This window comes from Gopherus evgoodei, chromosome 3 (assembly GCF_007399415.2).
Source record: "Gopherus evgoodei ecotype Sinaloan lineage chromosome 3, rGopEvg1_v1.p, whole genome shotgun sequence".
NCBI lineage: Eukaryota > Metazoa > Chordata > Testudines > Testudinidae > Gopherus > Gopherus evgoodei.
Window position 1 is genome coordinate 220,068,955 of NC_044324.1, and position 23,225 is coordinate 220,092,179.

The following is a 23,225-nucleotide window of genomic DNA, read 5'->3' on the forward strand; positions in this document are numbered from 1 at the left end:
GTACAGGGAGCAGGAGGAAGCTAATCTTTCAAGGCCAGGCTTAAACTCTTCTCACACTTTGAACTATAAATAAAAGTAATGAAGACGGTTAACTCCAAAGCAATCTGCAAAGAGTTACAAAGGGATCTCACAAACATGGGTGACTGGGCAACAAAATGGTCGATGAAAATCAGTGTAGATAAATGCAAAGTAATGCACATTAGAAAATATAATCCCAACTATACATTCAAAATGATGGGGTCTAAATTGGCTGTTACCACTCAAGAAAGAGATCTTGGAATCATCATGGATAGTTCTCAGAAAACATCCACGCAATGTGCAGCAGCTGTCAAAAAAAGCTAACATTGTTAGGAACCATTAGGAAAGAGATAAGACAGAAAATATCATGCTTCTATATAAATGCATGGTACACCCACATCTTGAATACTGTGTGCAGATGTTTTTACCTCATCTTAAAAAAAATAATCTATTAGAATTGGAAAAGGTACAGAGAAGGGCAGCAAAAATAGTTAATGGTATGGAACAGCTTCCATAGGAGGAGAAATTAAAAAGAGGGACTTTTCAACTTGAACAAGACACGACTAAGTGGGGGATACAATAGAGGTCTATAAAATCTTGACTGGTGTGGAGAAAGTAAATAAAGAAGTGTTATTTTTTCCTTCACATAACACCAGACCTAGAGATCATCCTATGAAGTTAATAGACAGCAGGTTAAAACAAACAAAAGGAAGCACTTTGTACAATGCACAGTCAACGTGTGGAACTCTTTGCCAGGGGATCTTGTGAAGGCCAAGACTATAACAGAGTTTAAAAAAAGAACTAAAGTTCATGGAGGATAGATCCATCAATGACTATTAGCCAGGATGGGCAGGGATGCAACACCTGCTCTGAGTGTCCCTAGCCTCTGTTTGCCAGAAGCTGGTAGTGGGTGACTGGGGATGGATCACTTGATGATTGCCTGTTCTGTTCACTCCCTCTGAAGCACCCTGGCATGGCCATGGTTGGAGGACAGGATACTGGGCTAGATGGACCTTTGGCCTGATTCAGTATGGCCGTTCTTAACTCATGTTTCCCAAAGTTAGAGGGAAAGCAGGTGCTTCTTTCCTATCCCTTCACAGTTATCAGATGCTTAGCATAATGAGCATGAGTGCTTCTGCTGTGCCCCCAAATCTAATAAAATAAAGACTGGTCATCTGTTCACCATGATTTTGACTCTTCTCAAAAGAGAGGGACAACTGAAAAATAGTGGTGTCTTTTTGTTTGATCTGTGCTGTAAAGCTAAATATTTAATATTGGAGAAATAAATAATGGCCCTCGTTTATCTAAATGTGCCAGTCCAGCTCTTACATAAAGTTTAAAGACTTAAGTAGGACTGATATTGTAAAACTTCCTACTGATTTATAACTGTAGACAGGCTTCTGCGTCAATCAGATTTACAGAAGCCATGTAAGGTCCTGCTGGCTCTACAACGTTCTCTTTTGCAACATTATTCTTGCTTTTGTGGACAGAGGGGAAAAATATAAACATGTTAAAGAACAATGTTTAAAACTCAGTTATGTTACCTAATTGTAGTGGGAGTGTTTTGTTTAATTGTCTGTGGACATATAACAACATATAATGGTTGCCCAGAACCATTTTTAAACAAAGCCTATTTTGTAGTGTAGACACGGTCTATGTGTAATTGTGTTGTGGGCTGACATGCAACTGCTCTTTGCTCCTTCACCTTTTTATTTTTATTTTTTTTTAATCTCATTTGGGTCTGACGTATTTAAAGCTTCTTTGATAACAAAATTGTTGGAAATATGGCAAATCCTGAAAGGCTTGTTATTCCTGTGTTCACAGCCTAAAGAATGCAATGGCATCAAAATTCCAGTTGATACCAGCAAGCCTAATCCCAATGAGGTGGAGTTTGATAACCTGTATTTGGATATGAATGGTATTATCCATCCATGTACACATCCTGAGGACAAGTAAGTGACTCTTTCATCACTTCATAAATAGCTTGTATTATATATTATCTGAAACATTAACAGGATATCTTGTTAAATTGTAGACCAGCTCCCAAAAATGAAGATGAAATGATGGTTGCCATTTTTGAGTACATTGACAGACTTTTCAACATTGTCAGGCCAAGACGACTTCTCTACATGGCAATAGATGGAGTAGTAAGTACCGAAATGTTTGTCCTCTTTCCATGTAGTACCTAATTGCAATGCTAAGGTTGATTCCGTCTGCTTTCATAAACTTCAGTAGGCAATAATTTAGCTTTTCATTGAATGTGTATTGTTTTAATTACAACACCCAGTATTTGGCTAACACTTCACCTTGACATATGTCAAAGAAATGTTAGCAAAGAAAGCTTTCTTGTCTAGTGTATTATATCGGGGTGGAGGGTTGTGTGGGATAGCTTCTGCTTTGCTTCATCAGCGCACAAGTCCATTGTAAATAAGGGCTGGTCTAATGGTCCCTTCTGGCCTTAAATCCCATGAATCTATGAAATCAGTGGTAGGTTGTGCCGCAAGCAAGCTTTAAAAGATTAGAAAAGCCTACAAATGGACACTCAAAATTTAGCAGCTAATTTAATTGTATTGTAAAAGATTTAAATAACTCAGCTACATTTGTTGTTTGACCTTCTTCCCCAGCGTGCCTTGGCTGACTTGTATACAGTGCCCTGGGAAACGAGTTAATACAGGTGTTCTGGTTGAAGGAGCAATCCAACAAAAAAGCATTATTCTAAGTATTCCATTTCTGATTATGTAACCCTGTCAGTTACACTAAAATTTGTTTCACAGACTCCAGATCTATTTTTCTCAGGATTGTAGCTGTGTGTATCTATTTGAAAGATTTCCTCCCTCCCCCCTGCCAAATTGTAGATCTTTAATATCATTTGTGGTGGTCTTATAAACGTTTGTATATGCACTCTATTACGTTGTTTATCCTTAAAAGCAAACAAACTTAAATAAAATGTTATCTGCTAGAGATTTTAGGATCCTGTGCCTCGTGTTACAGTTTATAGTATTATGCGGTAAAAAATGTCATTAGTAAAACCTATTACTTGTGTTTTGAATTGTGTTTAAAGAAAGTTCATACTAAATTTCTCAGTTTTACAGCACTTGTAAGTTTCATGTGTGTTGCCAGGGAAATTTTAAATGCTTACATATGGTGCATGGCTGAGACTTGGATGCTACTAGCACCCACTGCTGAGTTTTCTCACTGAGAGGCACTTGGCAGCATTATAAAAGGCCTTTCTACCTTCAGTCATGTCTCTTAAGTTGCATCCTACCTCGCTAGCAGATGCTATGTATCAGATCAACTTTGGCAATGATGTAGTGGCTAACTTCTTTGATCAATGCATTATTGAGCAGTAATTGGGGATGGATAAGGAAAATAAAGGGATGCATTGCAGCAGACTGCTGTTCCCGTCTGCGCAGAACTCCTGTGATCAGTGTGAGCAGCAACTTTTCCCATTACTGTGAATAATCAGCAGAAGCTTCAGCAGACCCACAGACAGTTCTGGGTAACTCTAGTGTAGATTCAGATCTGGGCAGGCACTCATTCTCCCTTCTCCTTCCCATCCCCTAAAGACACGGGGAGATGGCAAAGATCTAATGAGGAATATCCAACAGTAGAGGGTAAGACATAAGAGGAAAAGGAATTCCCAGCCTTCCTTTGTGACAACAGTCTTGGCTTGGATTCAAGTATCTTATCGGACTGCTTACTTGGTTCCTCCAGATAGTCCTTCAAGGAAGTCCCTAAGAAGCATCATCTTGAGAGTACCTCCTCATCTTGATCATTTACTGCTAACTAATGCTTTGCTCTACAACATACTAACGTTTCCACTTGTTGATATGTTTTTCCTCTGATTTCCAGGGATCTTTGTTGTAACCTCTAATGTTCCTATGGCAAAGCACAACTTTTGCCTTGTCTGGGTTGGGACTAAGAGAATCGTGTTGCCGTGCTTTGTAGAAATCCCAAAACAACAGAGGTAAAGACAGCCCATCAACCTGGTAGAGCAGAAAATATTCAATGGGAGCTTTGCCAATTTTGCGGGGGAAGGGAGCACTTAGCATTATCTAGTTGTTAGTAGATACACCTCTACCCTGATATAACGCTGTCCTCGGGAGCGAAAAAATCTTACCGCATTATAGGCAAAACTGCGTTATATCAACCTTGCTTTGATCCGCTGGAGTGCACAGCGCTCCCCCGCCCCCCCGTAGTGCTGCTTTACCGCATTGTATCCGAATTCATGTTGTATCGGGGTAGTCGTGTATTCTTGAAAGAGCCAGGTGTGGGCAATATCCAAAAAAGCATTTTTGCTGAACTGCAAGGACCAGATTCAGTTAGAACACTAGTGTTCTTTGCCAGCCAAGTGAATGGTTTAAGGGAACAGCTGGGTTTGTCATCTCTGCATTGTGTTCTAACTTATTTTGTTGAGGACACACTGGTAGGTTTCAAAGTGGACTCTTCCATGTTTACCCCATTTCTGAAGATCTTATATTGGGGTGCTTCACAGAGAATGTGGAGTCTGAGTCCTGATAAAACTAGAAATATAGGCATGAATAAGCTACAGCTGAAGAGGAAACTGATGGGTAGGCACCTAGCCAAGCAGCTGGAAGTTTTGCAGAAGCTGAGGCAAGGATGGAGAAAATGGATATCTGCTTCTTGAGTTAAGGGAATCCGTTGCTTTGGGATCATCTCTAGGTCTGAAATTTAACTGTAACAAGAGAGAACCTTATACTTTGAGTTCAGAGCCTGAACTTCAGGAATTTCCCTTATGCTTGCGCACATTTTCCAAGTCTCCATAAGGCATCAGATCAAGAACTCAAACCAAAGTTGAAGGAGAAGGGAGGAAATCTATTGTAAAGTTAACATGCAAAAATTTATTTTTGCTAGTAATAGAACAATCAGTACATAATTATCCAATCCTCGATTTGTGTTTAATCCACAAAGACCTTGAAAAATGAAACATCTAGATTGTAGCACTGTAATTCTTCAGTGGATATTATGTAAAATTATCTTTAGAAATTTGAGCTATGCACCTCCAATACTACTTTTCTTGGGAATGAGGAAGTAATGGCAGAAAAACTTAATAGCAATATAAGCCCATAGCATCTAGCCTTCTGCTCCCATTTGTAACAGAGGAGAGACTTTCTTTTTGATAGCTCTTATGAGAACAATCCCTGGAAAGGGATGAGAAAGTTGAAAGATACAAAATACGACTTCAGATCAGGAGAAAGTTTTTTTGGGGGGGGATGGGGGTGGATCTGCTACTTTCTGCTAATACAGCCTCCCAGTTCTAAAAGAAGAAAGGACGGGCAGTCCCTAAAAGAATGGGAGTGGGACTCTGGATGTCAAGAGAAAATTGGGAGCAGAGTTCCCTAATTAAGTTCTGTTCAGGAGCTGGTGACTACTTAAGAGTTATGGGAGGCTGTTGGCTTTACTGGTTCCCTGGTACTTCATGTCCTGAGATGAATGCTTTTAAGGTTTCTAGAGATGATACCTGAACAAGGCTATTGATACAGGTGAGTGACTAAAAGGATGGCTGAAGTCTGAATCACCAGAAGCCTAAGGGCTTGTCTACACTACCATGTAAGTCTACACCACTTCTGCATTGTTTTGAGGTGGAACAATTACGTTGATGGGATGGCAACGTGCTCTCCCATTGAAATAGTGTGTTTTCACCAGACATGCTACATCGATTCATGGTAGTGAAGACAAGCCCATAGTCGTCTTTAATGTTCTGAGACTGGAGATACTAGGACTTTATTTTCAAAGTCCATAACTTTATCCTAGACCACATGAGACAGCCAGGAAATCCTGAGTCACTACTATTAGTTTGGGGTCACTGCAATTGCAGTGGACCTGGCAGACCACTGTGACACGTCAGAAGCTTCTTGGAGAGCATATTTTGTTTTCACCTGACTTTTATCAGCCAGTGATGGTGAAGGCCAAGTAACAACATTCTTTCCCCCTTCCCTTTTGGAAGTTGCAGACAACTTGCTCAGAAGTTGGCTCAGCAAAGGACACACAGTGATACTAGTGCTGGCTTCCTGTGGTCTTACAGCTATGGGAACTCATTTGGGGGAGAAGGAAATATGTAAAAGAAGGGAAGAGCCAGCTGGAAGATGGAAATTTTTTACGTGATGTATTGTCTAAATAACCCCATAAGGCTGTGTTGGGTGTTACCAAGTCACAGAAAACAATTGAGCAGATAAGGAAAAAAAACATCAAATACAATGTTGAGTAAAATACTATAACACGTTTTAGGCTCCCCGTGCAAAAATGAATCAGCAGAGGTCCAGGAGATTCAGAGCATCAAAGGAAGGAGTGGAAGGTGCAGAAGAGAAGCAAAGAATAAGACAAGAAATTTTATCAAAAGGTACAGATGTTTGCTTCATATCTGATGCTACTCAGTAACTGATGGCTTTAAGTGTGAGAAATTGTTTTGAAATAGACATATTTTTTAAGTATAGCAGAGGCTAGAAACTGCAGAAAAACATAGGGCTCTGTGACTGTTTTTTCATTTATGCCACAGGCATGCATGATATAGTAACTTATGAAAATACATCCTTACTCCAATGAACTTACAATCTAAAGCAGGGCTTTGGAGCTGTGCTCTAGCTCCAGGCAAAAGCCTGCAGCTCCGGCTCCGCTCCAAAGCCCTGATCTAAAGTAAATTGTGCAAAAGAAAAATGTCTCTTCTTTCTCCCATGCACCTCTTGATTTGTTTTCATTTTTTTAAAGTTACGTTAGGAGAGGAGGAGTGGTTGTTGTATGGAGAGCTAGTCAAAAGTGTCGTGGAGGAAGAGTGAAGATGCTTGTCGCATTAAATGAGAGGCAGTGGTATAAGGCACAGCGGTGCAAGTAGGGAAAGGAGACATGGGGAGCAATATTGTGAAATGCAGAGCAGCTGGGCCTGAGTAATGAGCCGTAGTGAAGTGTATTGTTTTGATGCCGAAAGTCACTTGAACTCGATGTGGAAGGAAGGTGCCTCTGAAGGAGCTTGAGGATTGATGTGACGTGATCTGAATGAAAGTAAAAGGCTATTTATTTTAGCTGAAACATGCTGGCTGAATTGGAGAAGTGAGTTGGCAAGGCTGGGTGGCTACAGGCAGTCCATGTGAGACTGCTATGATGTGAACAGGTGTCCTTGCATTGGACTTGGAGAAGGAGGGGAAGACTTTAGAAATGTTAAGGGAGAAGTAACTGGATTTGGTGAGAGCTTATATGTGAAGATAGAAGAATGGGAGGAGTCAAAAGTGACCCCAAAGTTATGAGGTTCAGTGACCAGATGGATAATTAGTGTTGCCAACAATGAAATGGGATAGTGAAGAAGTTATAGGAGGAAAGTTCTTGGAATCCAAGAACAGCTTTAGTTAGAGGAAGTCGCTTCCTGGCACATTCTGCCCAGCATCTTGTAGCAGGGAGAAGAAGTTATCTTTGCAGCTACCTGCATGAACTATTTCATGTTTGCAGTGATGGTGTAGCAATGTTGGTCCCAGGATAGGGGAGAGAGAGAGAGAAAGAGGAGTGAGGTGATTTCTTTTATTAGACCACCTTTTGTTGTCAGAGACAAGCTTTTGAGCTTACACTTTTTTTTCTTCTCACCCATCTTGTTTGAACTACTTCATGACTATCACTAAGTCTTGTTCCTTGTTAATTCTCTTCTTATTTTGATGGAAGATAACGCAGTGGTAACAGCAGCTTGCTCTTGGGTTGGTGGGAACAAAAAATAGTTTTTATTAGAAGGGCTCGTGTTTTTTGTTCACTGTTTCAGATAAGCAATTTGTTTCTAGATAATTCTACAAAAGTGGTGTTAATTTCTTATGATTTATTTTTGATGTGTTTTTGTTAAACCTTTTTCTCTAGGTGGCTTTCTTCCTCCAGAAGAAGTGAAAGAGAGATTTGACAGCAATTGTATTACACCAGTAAGTAGTCTTGTTAAAACCAGCTACTGCTAACACCTAAATGATGGGTTAATTTATTTTCTTCTATCACCTTTTAGGGAACCGAGTTTATGGACAATCTTGCTAAATGCCTTCGCTATTACATTGCTGATCGTTTAAACAATGACCCAGGGTGGAAAAATTTGACAGTAAGTTTCACACTTTCCTATTTCAAAAACATTAGGTTGGGTATATTAGTCTGAACTATAGTATGATTGAACAGTGTAAATTTAAACAGTAGATTAGCCTTGTCTTCTGGCACTGTGGTGTTATTTGAGATGGGGGTAACTTGTACATCAAGGTTTTTCACCTAAGAGATACATTTCATCCTAATTACACCATCCAGTAGAGCCATTTTTATGATTTTATATAAAAATAGGGTTTAAGGAGCACTATAATAGGATTTGATATTGGAAACCAAGGTACATTGTCTCTATAAAGACTGTATGAGTTAAGACTCTACCCTTCCATTTCCCCCCCCCATTCTTACAGAATGGTTCCCCCCCCCGCTTTTTCTGTATTGGATTTTTAACTTGTGTTCTGCCTCTTATAGGTCTCAGGCCTGAGTTCTTTCTCACTTATTGCAAGTGATTGGAAGAGAACACAATACTAAGCAACCAAAATGATTCCTATCAATTTTATTATCTTGTCTTTCTGGCTTTCCTGTTTTTCCCATCAAATCTTCCTGCTGACTGATAGCACTGCATTTACTGTGTGTTGAGAGGGCAGAATATCAGCCTCTTTAGAGACAGCTGACCATTTCATTTACCCTAAATGGGCTGTTAAAATGTGTTCTAACTGGGGGGCATTTCCCTCCATAAACAACTGAGTTTGTGAACTTCACTGTTGGTCTGTTTGGGTACTTGTATGGTCCTCATCACAGTGGTATCTGAGTGTCTGGGTTTCCAGAGTTCTAAAGGAGGTCTGTGGGGGTCTCATGCATGTTTACACTGCTGGTTGTCCAGTGCAAGTTTTAACTGACTTTTAAACTTTCTTAGAAAACATTGGATACATTAGCTAACTGTCAGTCCTAGTAACTTTATGTACTCTATGATGAGGTTAGTGTATTATTCTAATAGAATTGGTAGAAAATCTGTTTGAATAAAGTAATTTATACGAGTGTAAATAACAAGCGACTCTTAAATTGGGTTCAGTGAGTATAATTCATATTGAAGTAAAGGCAATTTAGATGAAATTACTAAACATTTCAAGTGTTTTGCATTCATAGGGTCAAGACACAAAGATCTTAAACGTTTTCTCACTTCTTAATGTCAACAGCACAGTTAAAAAAAAAAAAAAGTTTACATGGCTCTAAACGTTTTACAGGTTATTTTATCTGATGCGAGTGCTCCTGGTGAAGGGGAACACAAAATCATGGATTACATTAGAAGACAGAGAGGTAAGTTAACTGAAATGTGCATACTTCTATTGTATACTTGTAAGACGTGTTCAGAAGCATTGATGAAATTGTATATAATAGCTTGATTTGAACACACTTATTTTTCTTTTGTTTAGCTCAGCCAAACCATGACCCAAACACTCATCATTGTTTGTGTGGAGCTGATGGTAAGTCCTCCTCCTTTGCTAGCAATGCGTTTGTTGGTTAAGCTTTTTAACATTGGCAGTTTCCAGATGGTGAATAAGTTAAATGCTTAGGTTGATGGATGCATTCAAAGTATCCCGTGGATTGGTTAATGTATTTTTGGAAGTTCCATTTTACCTTTGGGGGCAAGATCCAGTATTATCCCTAGCTGAAGAACTAATTTATACCTGTAGTATCAAACGACACTGATTTTTATAGGACAGTATTTCAAATTGTACTGAATGCACCCACATGTCTTGCTCGCAGTTGTTTAAAATGGAATACACTTGGTTCTTTAACTCATATACAAGCCTTAATGTCTACTTTTCATTACTTATTTTTCTTGCTCTGCTTGATAGCTGATTTGATCATGCTTGGACTAGCTACACATGAACCAAACTTCACTATAATCAGAGAAGAGTTTAAACCAAATAAACCCAAACCTTGTGGTCTTTGTAATCAGTTTGGCCATGAGGTTAAGGATTGTCAAGGCTTGCCAAGAGAGAAACAAGGAGAGGTAAGAGTTTTTTAACAGTTTGCAGTAGTTCTTTGATTGTTGGCTCAACTGTAGTCAAGTTTAGTGTCCACAGATAGTGGGTTTAGTTTTTTCGGGGGTGGGGAAGGGAGGGGTTTGCTGAAGTACAATAGCAGTAATATCAGTGGAATGCCTGACTCTTCTCTTTTTTACTAAAAAAAAAAAAAAAAAAAAAAAAAACGTTTGCACCACAATAAAGTGTCAGTACAGTGCTAATTTGAAACCTACTCACTCTTTTGTTACTAGTTAGCTGGGTAAATCCACCATTAAAGTTGATAGGCAATTTGTCAAAGTAAAAACAGAAGGAAAAATAGTATAAAGACTTCAGGAATTGGACTTGCACCTCTATTCTTAATTCCTTTTCGATTAAACCTTTAATATTAAGCCAAAAAGTTTTAACGTGGGCCAGCGTGTGATTAATACTTTTCCATATTCTTTTGTATTGCAGCATGATCAGTTTGCAGATTGTCCTCCTGGCTCTGAACAAGAGTTTATCTTTATCCGATTAAGTGTGCTGCGAGAGGTATGCAAAATTGTTTTGTAAAGCTGCTTTATGTAAAGTCTATTTGTAGTAGCATCTGACAAACTTCCTAATGTCTGGGTTTTTTTTATTGCAGTATTTGGAAAAAGAACTAACTATGGCCAGTTTACCTTTTACTTTTGATATTGAGAGAAGCGTAGATGACTGGGTCTTCATGTGTTTCTTCGTGGGGAATGACTTTCTTCCTCATTTGCCATCTTTAGAGATCAGGTATGTAAAGCAACTGTATATACAAGAATAGATTTATTTACATTTGTTTCTATAGATATATCTAGCATAACTGTAAACAGGAGTGGCGTATAGACTAGATTTTAAGTATGTTTATTCTTTATTCACAGAGAGGGAGCAATTGATCGTCTGGTTGGCATATATAAAAACGTAGTGCACAAAACTGGGGTACATTTCAACTTTTGTGTTGCTATTAAAAAAAAAATCCAAATTTTTCAGCGGAACCCCCTCCGCCACGTGTATTAACTTGTTTGTTTTGCAGGGGTACCTCACAGAGAGTGGTTATGTCAACCTCCAGAGAGTACAGATGATCATGTTGGCTGTTGGAGAAGTTGAAGATAGCATTTTTAAAAAGAGGAAAGATGATGAGGTAAAGCATTTATGATTTTGAAGTTCAGCTTAGATGGCTTTTATGCAGTGTTTAGTAGAATTTAGGAACAGTTTTCCTTGAAATGTTGCTGTCAAACTGTCCGGAGAGGCTCGCAAGCATGAGTGCCAACCTCGGGGCAGTGTGTCACTTAACTGTTTGTATGTTGTAGAACTAGATTTCACTAGCCAAGTAACAAGTGTGAACTCCTAAAGCACTGTAATGTGGAGTCACGGACAACCTCCTGGGGTACTCCGATCTGTCTTACCAGCGGGTAAGCTTACCTTTGTGATAGATAATCCCTTACCCCAGGCATCATGGCTATATTCAGGTTACTCCAAGGCCCAAAGGACCAGTCGATTATCCCAGGTCAGCTGTACCTTAGATCTCAAACCAAAGATGATGCTTGTAGCCAATCCTATAATACTAACTACAGATTTATTTACTAAGAAATGAGTTATTGACAAGATTAAAGCAGATCAACGTACATATGAGAGTCTTAGGTTCCAAAAGGTAATAGCTGCTATAATATGCTAGCTCTATATGTCCTTTACGGTTGACCCAAGCCAAGCAGCTTGGGGATCCCTTGCTTATGCGTAGAAATTTTTGCCCTGTCTGAATTCCAAGCAACATAGTGATAACAATTCCTTCTTGGCTAGTATTTTTATGCCTTTCCCCCCATGTTCAAATAGTGGGACGAGAGCTTGGACATGTACCCTCTTCGTGGGTGTTGGGGAAGCAGTCAGCCAAGTATTTTGTCTGCTGATGTTCCACAATGGCTTGTTTGGTGTCTATAAGCCACATTTTGTGTGGGAGGTGATGACACCTCTTGTGGTAAATTTAATATTTCACACTTGGTAATGCTTCTTTCCTTACTGGAGTTTTATAGTTAGTTTTTATAGTTGCAGGGAAAACACTTAAATATTACCTTATAATATGAGACACGTTATAAGCATCCTACATAAGGATGCAGTATTAAACAAGCATTTCATAAAGTCTAAACATTAAATACTTTTATAACTCTATCAGTTTTAACAACATTAACACAGGCAAACCAGGCCAGTTTCCAGCTGTGCATCTATCAGTGTTTAGTATGGCAAGAGCTGGCATCTGGTTTGCCAGTATCATCACAGTTACCACTTTGAAAATGTCCATTGTATTGTACAATAATACAGGAAACACTGATAATGAAATAAGGCTGGTCTCTTCGCACACAATTCCCTTTCCTACCTCCCCAGTCTCCACTTTGGGTCATCCTGCTGAGCGAATAATTCGATGGCCTTTCTTTGTCTCTGCCAATACCCAAACAAGACTGTTGTGAAACTGACGTGATTTTTTTTTTTGTTTCACTGCTGCCCACAGTGTAGTGAATAGAACCTTTGAAAACAGACAAACCTGCTTAGTTTCTACTTTGCGGCAACATGGGAAAGTTTTGAGCTCTAACAGGCACTGGAATGGTCTAAAAGATAAGATTTCACTCCACTGGGTATTTTTCAGTTCATATTTAGTTCTTTTCAATCATAATAATTTGAAAATTCTTCTTTTAAAAAACAAGCTTTTTTTTCTTGCCGATGGCCAGTAGGTGAGTGGATTTTCAAGCCCTCCATAATTAATTCATTACATTAGTTGAGGGAATGAGGCTGGCACAGTACATAACACTACTGTAAAGACAGTCCTTGACTTGGAGCACTTACTTCTGTGTAAAGGCTGACCATTTGTTCACTTTTCTGCTTTGTGTCAAACCTGTTAGCTACTCTGAAGGGTTCTTCAGAATTTAATTTACCAATGACTATTTTCGTATTCTGAAAGCATTAACTATTAATGCTTTTTAGAATACAAAAATAATTGCACTTGTTCAGTCCTGTATCACTTGTTTAAAGCTTCTTTACTTTTATGGATTTTCAGTTACATTTTCTTCCAGTGGGTAGATTTTTGACAAATTTCCTGCTAAACGTGTCGGTGGCAGCTTTGTGCATTGTATTAAACTTAGTTAAGTTCTAGAGAAATGTATTATGTTTGTGTTATAATCAGTAAATCAGTGCTGCTTATTTTGAGAAGGGATCCTTCAGCTGCTTCAAGCAAATTCGACTTCTTGGTCAACAATAACTCACTACACTGCAGCATATTCGTAGCACATGGGTTATATTGCTAGAAAGTACTAGGCAAACAATCCTAAATAGCTTATTCATCAAAAGGAGAGTAATAAAACCCCTCAATCAAGAGAACAGGACTATGCTAAGTATCCAGTCAGAAAAACATTGTTTCAATGTTGGCAGGATGTATTGTATGTCATAACCATAATCTACAATTCTCTCAATATAATATATCAAACTACAGTACAAACTTAGCACTTGTAGAAGAACAGGCTTTGGAGCAAGATCCAGGATCTTAAAATAAAAAAGAAGGGCAGGAATTTTTTGAGCCACTAGCAACTGTGGCAAGGAACATGTATCTGTGCTGAGTTACCTGTAGCACCTGAACTTCTGTAGTATCTTCACCCAGGTGGAAAGACGGGCAAAACTCTGTTTTGGCATCTTCACATATGTGCCTTAAAGGCCTTGTTGTCCCAGTGCAATTTGCTGAGTATTGTGAGCCATTCTGAATAGGCATCATGGCTACTGACCTATGAGGCTTGCTGAACTGAACTCTTCCCTGTCCCCACCTAGGATTACTGGTCTATGGCTTTTCTAAGCTACACTAGCATCCTATGGAAAACATCCCCCATTCTATGAACACTTCAGTTTTGGGGGATGTTTTCCATAGGATGCTAGTGTAGCTTAGAAAAGCCGTAGACCAGTAATCCTAGGTGGGGACAAGGAAGAGTTCAGTTCAGCAAGCCTCATAGGTCAGTAGCCATGATGCCTGCTCAGACTTGCTACTTAATCTTTCTTTGGCCACGTCCAGACTAGGAATTAAAATCGATTTTAGATACGCAACTTCAGCTACGAGAATAACGTAGCTGAAGTCGAATTTCTAAAATCGAGGTACTCACCAGTCTGGACGGCGCTCCATCGATGTCCGCGGCTCTCCGTGTCGATTCCGGAACTCCATTCGGATTGATGGAGTTCCGGAATCGATGTAAGCGCGCTCGGGGATCGATACACCGCGTCCAGACTAGACGCGATATATCGATCCCCGAGCAATCGATTTTAACCCGCCGATGCCGCGGGTTAGTCTGGACGAGGGCTTGGTGTGGTGATTAGTGGAGGGACTCAGGAAATATTTTCCTAAAAGACTTGTAAGACTAGGTTATTTTAATTGAGTTTACTCTTGTTTTAGGAGAACTTCAGAAGACGACAAAAAGAAAAAAGAAAAAGAATGAAGGTAAATTTAAGATCTTACTTTTACAGGCATTTTTATATTGTGACAAACAGAAGTTTAGTCTCATTTCAGTAACTTAGATAAAACTGCTGTAACAACTGCATAGTTTTTGCCTTACTGTCTTACAGTGTTTTACAAAAACCTTTTTCTTTTTTTAAAAATTGCAGCATTGAATGGAAAAATCACATAATTAAATCTAAACCTATTTAAAATGGGAGGGGGAATTAAGTTGCTCAAGGATAACAATAAATTTGGGGCCTTTGGAATATAGGTACGTCTGTATAATGTGACTACAGTATCAAATACTTTACAGTACCAGTTGCACAGAGTGATTGTACCATTGGGTTACAGTGTGTCAGCACAGAGGACAGAAGATGCGCCTCTCAAATGAGAGCCTGATTAAGAGTTTAGTAAACTGACTACAGAAAATTAAACAGTTAATGCTAAATCAAGCTTTAACCTTTAAACAGGTATATCAGAATTCCACAACAAGGTTTCCTCTGCAAATGTAACTTGGTTACATTGTGACTAAAGTATATGTGCAGATTTATTCACAGTAATACAAAACACCAGTTATTCACAACGGCAAAGTGTGGATTGTTGACAGCCTTAACATGTACTTGTGCATGTTAAACCCTTAAAATTGCATTTAATTTACGTTTTTTGTACTAAATGTCCTTCCTAACTCTTTAGAATAGATTCTTGCATGTTCATTTGAATCTAGGATTTGTACAATAAACATGTTACTTGATAGCTCATTCAAATAGGTGTAGCTTCTTTACAATGTGATCTAATGATCCAAGAAACCCAGCAGGTCCTCACTGTGCTGGGACTCTTGGCTTCAAGACAGCATCTCTGTGCAGTACTTCTAATATGTCAGAAGCCCCTCAACCATTTCTCAGAGCTTGATGTCTCTTTCTATTTCCTTGAGGCACAAAGACTCTAGATATACAGTGGAGGAGTGTCATAGGATCATCTTCACTTCATTTAACCAAAGTTTTTCCAACTTTATAATGCCCCATTTCATTGAATGTTACGTACATATCAAGTCTAAACTTTAAAATAAGGATCAGCTGAGTATTGCTATCAGAGTGCAAGAAAATGATTTATCATCTTCCTTGAAATGTAAATCCTATTTTTCACGCTCTTAATAGCAAGATGGCGTTTCTTTAGTTAAAAAAATATATATTTTTTTCTTCTGATGTTTTTGGAACTTCAGTACAAAAATGTAACTTTTTGAGAGAGCATTTAATACAATCCTTGAAAATAGGAAGCCCTGAAATTGTAAGTGCCATCTTATCCAAGGGTATGTTTTACATATATAAGATCTTGCTTAAACATACTTATTCTAAGCTGAACTGAATAAGTAATTGTGATCGAACTCTGCTCATTTTACATTCTAGCAACTGATAATCTAAGAACTCTAAAAGAATATCAGCTATATGTGCTAATTTTTATTCTTGTAATCTCCAATATTAGATTTATATCACTGTGTATGTATTTGTTTGCTTTTGTAGAGGGATCAGCCTTCTTTTATTCCTGGTGGCCAGTTTTCCCCTCAAGCTTTGGGGAGAGGAAATAGATCTAGTCCTCAAGCAATCAGTAACCCCAGGCAGACAGCCTATGAAATGAGAATGCAAGACAAACAGAACTCGGTGAGTGAATGTTTAGATTTTAGTTATAAATATAAGAAGGAAAAAAGTAATGAATATACTAATGTTACAATTTACTTCTAAGCTCATAATCACTCCATTTTTACTTTACTTCTTGAAGAACTAACTTAACTAGTCAAGTTTTTAATCAGTTTTCCAAGGCTACTTAAGTCAAGTTTAGTTCATTTTCATATTTCAAATATCATTGATTAAATATTTCTGAAAAGGTAAATATAATGCAAAGAATGCCCTTCCAATCAAAAATAAACACTTTTAAGCAAACTTGAATCATTATGCAAGATTATGGAGTTGAGGCTGTTGTGAGCATGGGATTTAAGAACATGCCGTATGTAGAAATGTAGGAAAAATAAAATCAAACTAAGCAACTGAATTGGGGTTAATTTTTTTTTTAATTATTCATATTGCTAATCTTTTCATTTTTACTTCTGTCATGGTGTGTGACCTGTTGAATGCCAGATCAGTAGGGCTTTCCAATCTCTAATTAGCAAGATATTGTTGGTGGAATATGTTCACAACCTTTTTGTGGTTGTTTTTGAGGTTATAGAACAGTCACTGTAAGTGCTTTAAAATCTGTTTGGTTAATCAGATTGCCAGGAGATTTGTTGCATCTCATAGAGGCACAGAATATGTCAATGGTCCAAATTTGGGGCCCTTTGGCCAAGGGATTCCTGAGCCCCTGGAAAACAGCTCTTCTTAAAGTTGACAATTTCTAGCAACTCTCCCCCAACCTCCTCCACCTCCTTCCCACACAGCATTCAAACCAGTGCTCAGGTTGTTGCACCAGGGTCTCAAATGCTTGAGAGTGATCTCTAATACAATTGCGTGCTAAGCCTCACGTGTGTTCAGGAGCCTGATGGATTACTGTGAGCATGTGCAGATGGGTTAACAGAATTTTTAGTCTTCAAAGTTTCACCCTAGCTGGATAGCTGAAGGTGATAAGCAGTGGTCCTTTTGAACCTGACCCATCCCACCTAGTGTCATTCTGAGTGCTACCTTGGGCAGGAATTTGAAAAAGGTTGAAAGGCATATTGCTAAAATCGGTCAGGGTTGTGTGTGTTGGATGCTTGCTGGCAGTAGAGGAGGTGGGGGTGAATCTGAGTGAGAGGGGCTTGGGGTTACATCTAGGGCAGTGGGATAAATGGAATGAGTTGTAGGGCAGGAGTGGTTTGTGATCCAAATTTGGGGCTGTTTGAACAAGGGATTTGTGAGAGAGAGCCCTGTGATCCATTACACTTGTGAAGTAGGTAGATGAGCCTTAGCCTACCTAACTGGAGAAGCAGATTCTTTTTCAAATAACATTTAAACTTGATCCTCTCCCCCCCCCAGGGCTAGTGGGTGCCCTGCACTCTTTTGGAATAACCCTCAAGAATTTGAGATGCTGATGCGATGATTTGAGCCCTGGCTTGATCTTTGTGTCTTAAAGCTGGCCTATTCTGGCCGTATATTTAGAGCACAGATAGTGATCAAACCAGGGCTCAGATCATTGCACCACGGTCTCAAGTGCTTGCATGTTAGTCCCAGCAGAATACATGTCACTCATTTTGCCCTCTGGGGAAATCAAAGTACAATGCTATTAGAAAAAGTTTGCTTCCCCAGTTAGGTATTCCAGCAAGCATTTGAAGATCCATGTGCCTCATGGATTACATCGCGCATGTGCAGGGTGAGAGTTCAAGAACGCTGCAAGGCACCTGAGCTCAAACAGGACCTCCATAACTCCATGGAAATGTTCTGGCCACTGAACCTGAGCAGCACACAGGTACTGAGTTCAAATCCATCCCAGGTTGGAAACAAACAAACCAGCTATCTCCCAAGACCAGTGAAAGCTCAGTTTTACATAGTAGGGTTTTTTTCCTAATTTTAAATGAAAATATTTTTCATTGGAGACATTAAATTTGGATCAATGTATAATCTATTCTGTGTAGGTTCTTATTCTATGCTCATATTTTGTATGATGCTGGCTAATGCCAGAGCTAGTCATGTTAGCTTTAATTTTCTGTATCCTTTAGTGATTGATAAAAAAATAATCACACCCTCTTGGTCCATGTAGTCTCTGTTCTAGCCCAGGAATGGGTATAACATCCAACTTCCACTCCAGTTCAGGCAGGAAAAAAGAAACCTCTTACAATCCCACCCCTGTGAAATGTCTGCCACAGCTGAATATGCTGGGTTCTTTTCTTGTCTCCAACAGATGGAGATAGCATTCAGGCTGGCTGAAAAATGGGTAGTTATTGTCTCTTGGAACAATTCTGTAGACTGTCCTTTTTGTAGGATTATTTAATTTAAAGTGGGATGTTCTCCAGTGGAGAGTATTTTAGTTTCTTTTCCTCTGTGCTCTGAGTGAATACACCTGTGAAGTTGTAGGAAAAATGGCAGTTTATCTATCAAATAGTGTACCTTTCAACTTATTTTCATTCTTAGTGCAGTGGAGCAGGGGTTCTCAATCTGGGGGTCAGGACCCCTCGGGTGGTTGCGAGGTTATTACATGGGGGATCATGAGCTGTCAGCCTCCAGTCGAAACCCCGCTTTGCGTCCAGCATTTATAATCATGTTAAATATATTTAAAAGTGTTTTTAATTTATGGGGGGTCGCACTCAGAGGCTTGCTGTCTGAAAGGGGTCACCAGTACAGAAGTTTGAGGAGCACTGCTGTAGAGTGTATTAAAAATACTCATCCAGTTGTATACTTTAGTATTGGTTGTCAGTGTTACATACAGAATGACTCTTTGCACATACATAAGTTGTTTAGCTCTGCTTCGTTCAGTGGACCTTAGAAGATGTCCACACTTAATATGCACCTAAGTCAGGCAGCTCTACATTATGTACAGTCTCCCTTTTGAGCACTAGTGGTAAGAAATATCTACTGTGTATGTGCAAATTGTTCTCCCCTGCCTAGTGCCTTGTAATTTAGCCAAGTTCCAAACAGTTTTTGCAAAGGCTTGCTTCACAATGGCCAGGTTTGAACTTCCTAGATTCTGTTTCAGCTATAGTGCTGTTCAAAAATCAACTTTCTATAATGCAGAGGAGTAGCTTCCCTGCTGCTCCAAATATATAAAAATAAAGACTGAACTGCTAATTATTTATACTTTCTAAAAAATGTATTTACTTAGTTACAAATTTCCCATACCTGCCTACGGGAAAACTTTTGGAAAGTTGAGTGACTGAAAACTAGAGGTGGTTGTTATGGAAACATTTAACCAGACTTGACTATAGAAAAGTCACTCGTATGCAGTGTATAGTGAGGATTCCCCTTTGGCTCTATTTGCCCATCCAAACAGTAAATGTACATTTCAATAAACATTTCTCTATTGCTAATAAGTATTTTTTGTCTGGTAAGCCTGGGTAAATAAAAGTTTGCCATTTTAATTTACTACTCGCTTTAATCCTGAAATTTTGTATTTTAAAGCAAAAAATGCATTAAAATTGTTCTTTTGAGGCTTTCATCAGAATTTTAACTTCCTAGCTCTTGTCAGTTCGTCACAATCTTCAGTGTTTAAGTTTTATTTATCTTAAATATCTTCTAACTGTGAGCTGCAGAAATGAGAGAGACTTCCTAAAACTTTCTTCCATGTTAAGATACTTTTATTTGAATAGAGCTCACTTGCAATTTGCAGAAATATTTTAAATTTGGCTGCCAGTTCTGTAAATTCTAAGTCCTCTTTATGTTATAGTCTGTATATGTGACCTGTTTTGCTGCAGTCATAAGCAGAAGTCATAAAATAAGCCTTGTATCCAATTGTTTTTTCTATTCCTACTGTTAGACTGGACTATACCAAATGTTTTGTGCTTTGTCACAGAATTTCATATTTCGTTGTTGGTTTTTGTTTTTACATTCCAATGTTTGATTCCTATTATAAAACGCTATTTCATGCTAGTGGACTTCCTAATATTTTATGATCGTATAGTATGTAGTTTTTTGTTTTTGTTTTAAGTAAAAATAACAAATTTTCTTCATTCTTCACACAAAACCATTAATTTTTAATGAATATGAAATGCATAATAAAACCCTTTTTCCTGTGTTTATATCTGATTATATCCCTAGACTCCTTCTTCATCTCCTAATACTAGTTTCACTTCTGATCGCACCCCGTCCCCCGCAGGAGGAATTAAGCGCAAAGCAGAAGACAGTGACAGTGAACCTGAGCCAGAGGATAATATCAGGTGAAGCCATTTTTTGTAGCACTTTGTTAGCAAATTGCTGAAGTAGATGCAGCCTAATTAATGCTATTTAGCTTAGAGCAGCAGTGCCTTCAGATGCTTTCCTATGATCTTTTTATCCATGAGTAATTAATGTGGAGGGTTAGAATATTCAGTAAATTCCAGTGAGATGTGTAAGCTATAGCTGTTAAATCTAAGTATCTAGATTAGTATGCATACAGGTTTTTGTCCTCCAAGCCACTACTCCCTTTGAGACCAAGCGCTAAATTGGCTAGACATTCAGTGTTTAGCTTTGATTATGTGAGCTGAATGCCACTGTTTTGCAATTGAGTTTTTGAGCTATTTAACCCATAAAGTTCAGTTATACTAGGTGTGTAGCTTTATTTATATTGATTACCGAAATATGTTTTTGGGTTTTTTGAAATATTGATTTTATATTGGGTATGTGTGTTAGCTATGAGCAAGATGCCCTTTGTTTACATAAATGAATAAGGTAGGAATAAGGTGAAAGCAGATTTAGCCAACTCAAATAAGGTTTGAACCAAGGTCTCAAAAGGTGAAAGGCTAGAGAAGTCCACTGTCACTTCATTCCCTATTTAGAATAGCGTCATGAGAAATGTACCAATTGGGGGTTGGCTTTTTTTGCGGCGGGGGGGCGAGGGGAGGACCTAGGTATAGAGAAGAAGAAACGTTTATTTAAGTGTAGCACATTAAAATCTTAGCAGGGTGCAAAGTTTGGGTAACACATTCATCACTGCATCCTGCATTCCATATTTGATCAGTGTCCTTTGATCTTATGCCAAACTATTCTTTCTTTTCTTTCCTGTGCGTTCACACTGAAGTATAAATCAGCAAGCAGGAAACCTTGATTTAAATATTTGTGATATTTTTGCATTTATACTTATTAATTTTCCTAAAGACAGGTTTATTCTCATTTGGTGCAAATAAACATGTTTTAATATATATATTGACCAAATATAGCCGTTACACTAAATTAGTTGTTACTTTTTGCTAACCAGGATGCACTGTCTGTACATGTATGATGAGCTATGTATTTGCTTAAATAAACATTTATTCATGTTCTTAATCTTTACATTTTTATTATGTTAGAAAATTTTGAATGATCCATTTCTTATCTACTAGACTGTCATTTTATTTGTAATTTGTGCAAACTGCATGAAGTGTTAACTATAGTTAGTGAACACACTGTGGGCCAGACTTTCAAAGATATATAGGTGTCTAAAGATGCAGTTAGGTGCCTACTAGGTTTTTCAAAAGTTCCTAAGAAGCTTATATGCTTAATTCTCATTTAAATCAATGCAAATTAGGCTCCTAGCTGGTTTTTCAGTAGCACCTATCTACATATTTAGATGCCTAAATACCTCTGAAAATTGCCCCGTGTCCTTCAGGTTTCTAGAATTAGTAAATCTCATCCTCTCACCTGGTTTTTATTCATAGCTTGGAAGAGGGAAACAAGCTTGCCTATTTTATCAGCTGCCAACTGGTTTTTCAACTTTGAACTAGTCCAAATGAAAATACAAACTGCTAGTTAAACTGAAACCAGAAGTAATTAAAGCAAAAGCTTTGCTGCACAACAAACAGGAAGTACTTGCATTTGGGAAAATAGCAGCACTTCCTCCATTGTAAAGACTGAAAATAGTATAGATCAATGGTTCTCAACCTATTGACCATTGTGGGCTGCATATGCAGCTCTGTGTTTTGTGGGCTGCATCCACGCAATATGTATACTACCTGTATGGTCCCGAGAATGTCACATGGGCTGCTGCTGTGTGCTGATTGGGTTGCAAGGGGACCACTGGTATAGACAGATAGTGCAGTACATGAGCTTGAGTTGACCTCAGAAGTTAGATGGTTTTCCCCCTGATTCTGTATATAATTGGAAAAGAAGCTCCCTTGTTAAGTCCTTAAAACTTGAGGAGAGCGCTCTGATGCAGCATGTCTTTGTTTAAATGCTTTTAATAGATTGTAGTAAGTTTTTAGGTCTTAACATAGGTTGTCATAGCTCCAAATTTTAAACAGGTTTATTTACTTTTAAAAATAAAAATGTATTTCAATTTTTAAAATTTTTTTTAGAACAATCTTTACCCCTTCAAGCAGGGTTCAGGGACAGCACTTTTTGTAGAAATCACAATGCTGTCCAAGCAGCAGAGAATAAGGACTAAACTGCTTCTCAGGGTGTTACTCCTAAATTTTCAAGTTTGGCTTTCCCAGTCATAACTTTCATCTCAGTCTCTGGCCAGTGTGTTTACTCCTCTGGCTTTTGGGTCTCCGTCAGTTCCCTGCCCACCCTCCCTAAGCCCAGGTTTAAATGAGTAGAAGACATTGTCAAACATCAAATGGTAATTTAGGGTGTAAGTGACTTTAAATTGATGCATCTCTTGAGGTGAGATGCTCGCCATACCATTACCCTAACGTTAGTACAGCATTTGCCTTAGCTTTCATTGCAAAATATGTGACATTTTAAATATATAATATGAAAACAATTGTAAACTAAAATCTAATTGTGCTTCTTGTGTAGGTTATGGGAATCTGGTTGGAAACAGCGCTACTACAAGAACAAATTTGATGTTGATGTGTCTGACGAGAAATTCCGTCGTAAAGTTGTACAGTCTTATGTTGAAGGGCTTTGCTGGGTTCTCAGATACTATTATCAGGTACTTAAATTTTTATTCTATGAAGTTTAATTTTCTTCCATTTTTGCAGCCCATCTGTCTTTCAGTCGATAGTGGCTGTAATCTGTTACAGATCGATAGGATTGGTGCTAGGCCCCCAGCTTTGGAACAGTACCTTGGAGGAACCCCTTCCACGAGCCAGACTCCCAAGGGGTCTCACTCTTCCTTCAGGGTAGGCCTCACTG

General features: G+C 38.5%; 1 protein-coding gene across 2 annotated transcripts in view; it reads left to right on the top strand.

Moving 5' to 3' along the window:
- XRN2 (5'-3' exoribonuclease 2) overlaps positions 1 to 23,225 on the top strand; it is an 86,389-nt gene that overhangs the window by 12,767 nt on the left and 50,397 nt on the right. For both annotated transcript variants that reach the window (XM_030558128.1, XM_030558127.1), the window contains exons 2-17: positions 1,843 to 1,970; positions 2,054 to 2,165; positions 6,268 to 6,379; positions 7,870 to 7,928; positions 8,006 to 8,095; positions 9,273 to 9,345; positions 9,462 to 9,512; positions 9,888 to 10,045; positions 10,512 to 10,586; positions 10,681 to 10,814; positions 10,943 to 11,000; positions 11,095 to 11,202; positions 14,479 to 14,523; positions 16,038 to 16,175; positions 20,232 to 20,350; positions 22,887 to 23,022. In XM_030558128.1, the coding sequence (XP_030413988.1) occupies positions 1,843 to 1,970; positions 2,054 to 2,165; positions 6,268 to 6,379; positions 7,870 to 7,928; positions 8,006 to 8,095; positions 9,273 to 9,345; positions 9,462 to 9,512; positions 9,888 to 10,045; positions 10,512 to 10,586; positions 10,681 to 10,814; positions 10,943 to 11,000; positions 11,095 to 11,202; positions 14,479 to 14,523; positions 16,038 to 16,175; positions 20,232 to 20,350; positions 22,887 to 23,022 (1,596 nt within the window). The remainder of the gene's footprint in view (positions 1 to 1,842; positions 1,971 to 2,053; positions 2,166 to 6,267; positions 6,380 to 7,869; positions 7,929 to 8,005; positions 8,096 to 9,272; positions 9,346 to 9,461; positions 9,513 to 9,887; positions 10,046 to 10,511; positions 10,587 to 10,680; positions 10,815 to 10,942; positions 11,001 to 11,094; positions 11,203 to 14,478; positions 14,524 to 16,037; positions 16,176 to 20,231; positions 20,351 to 22,886; positions 23,023 to 23,225) is intronic.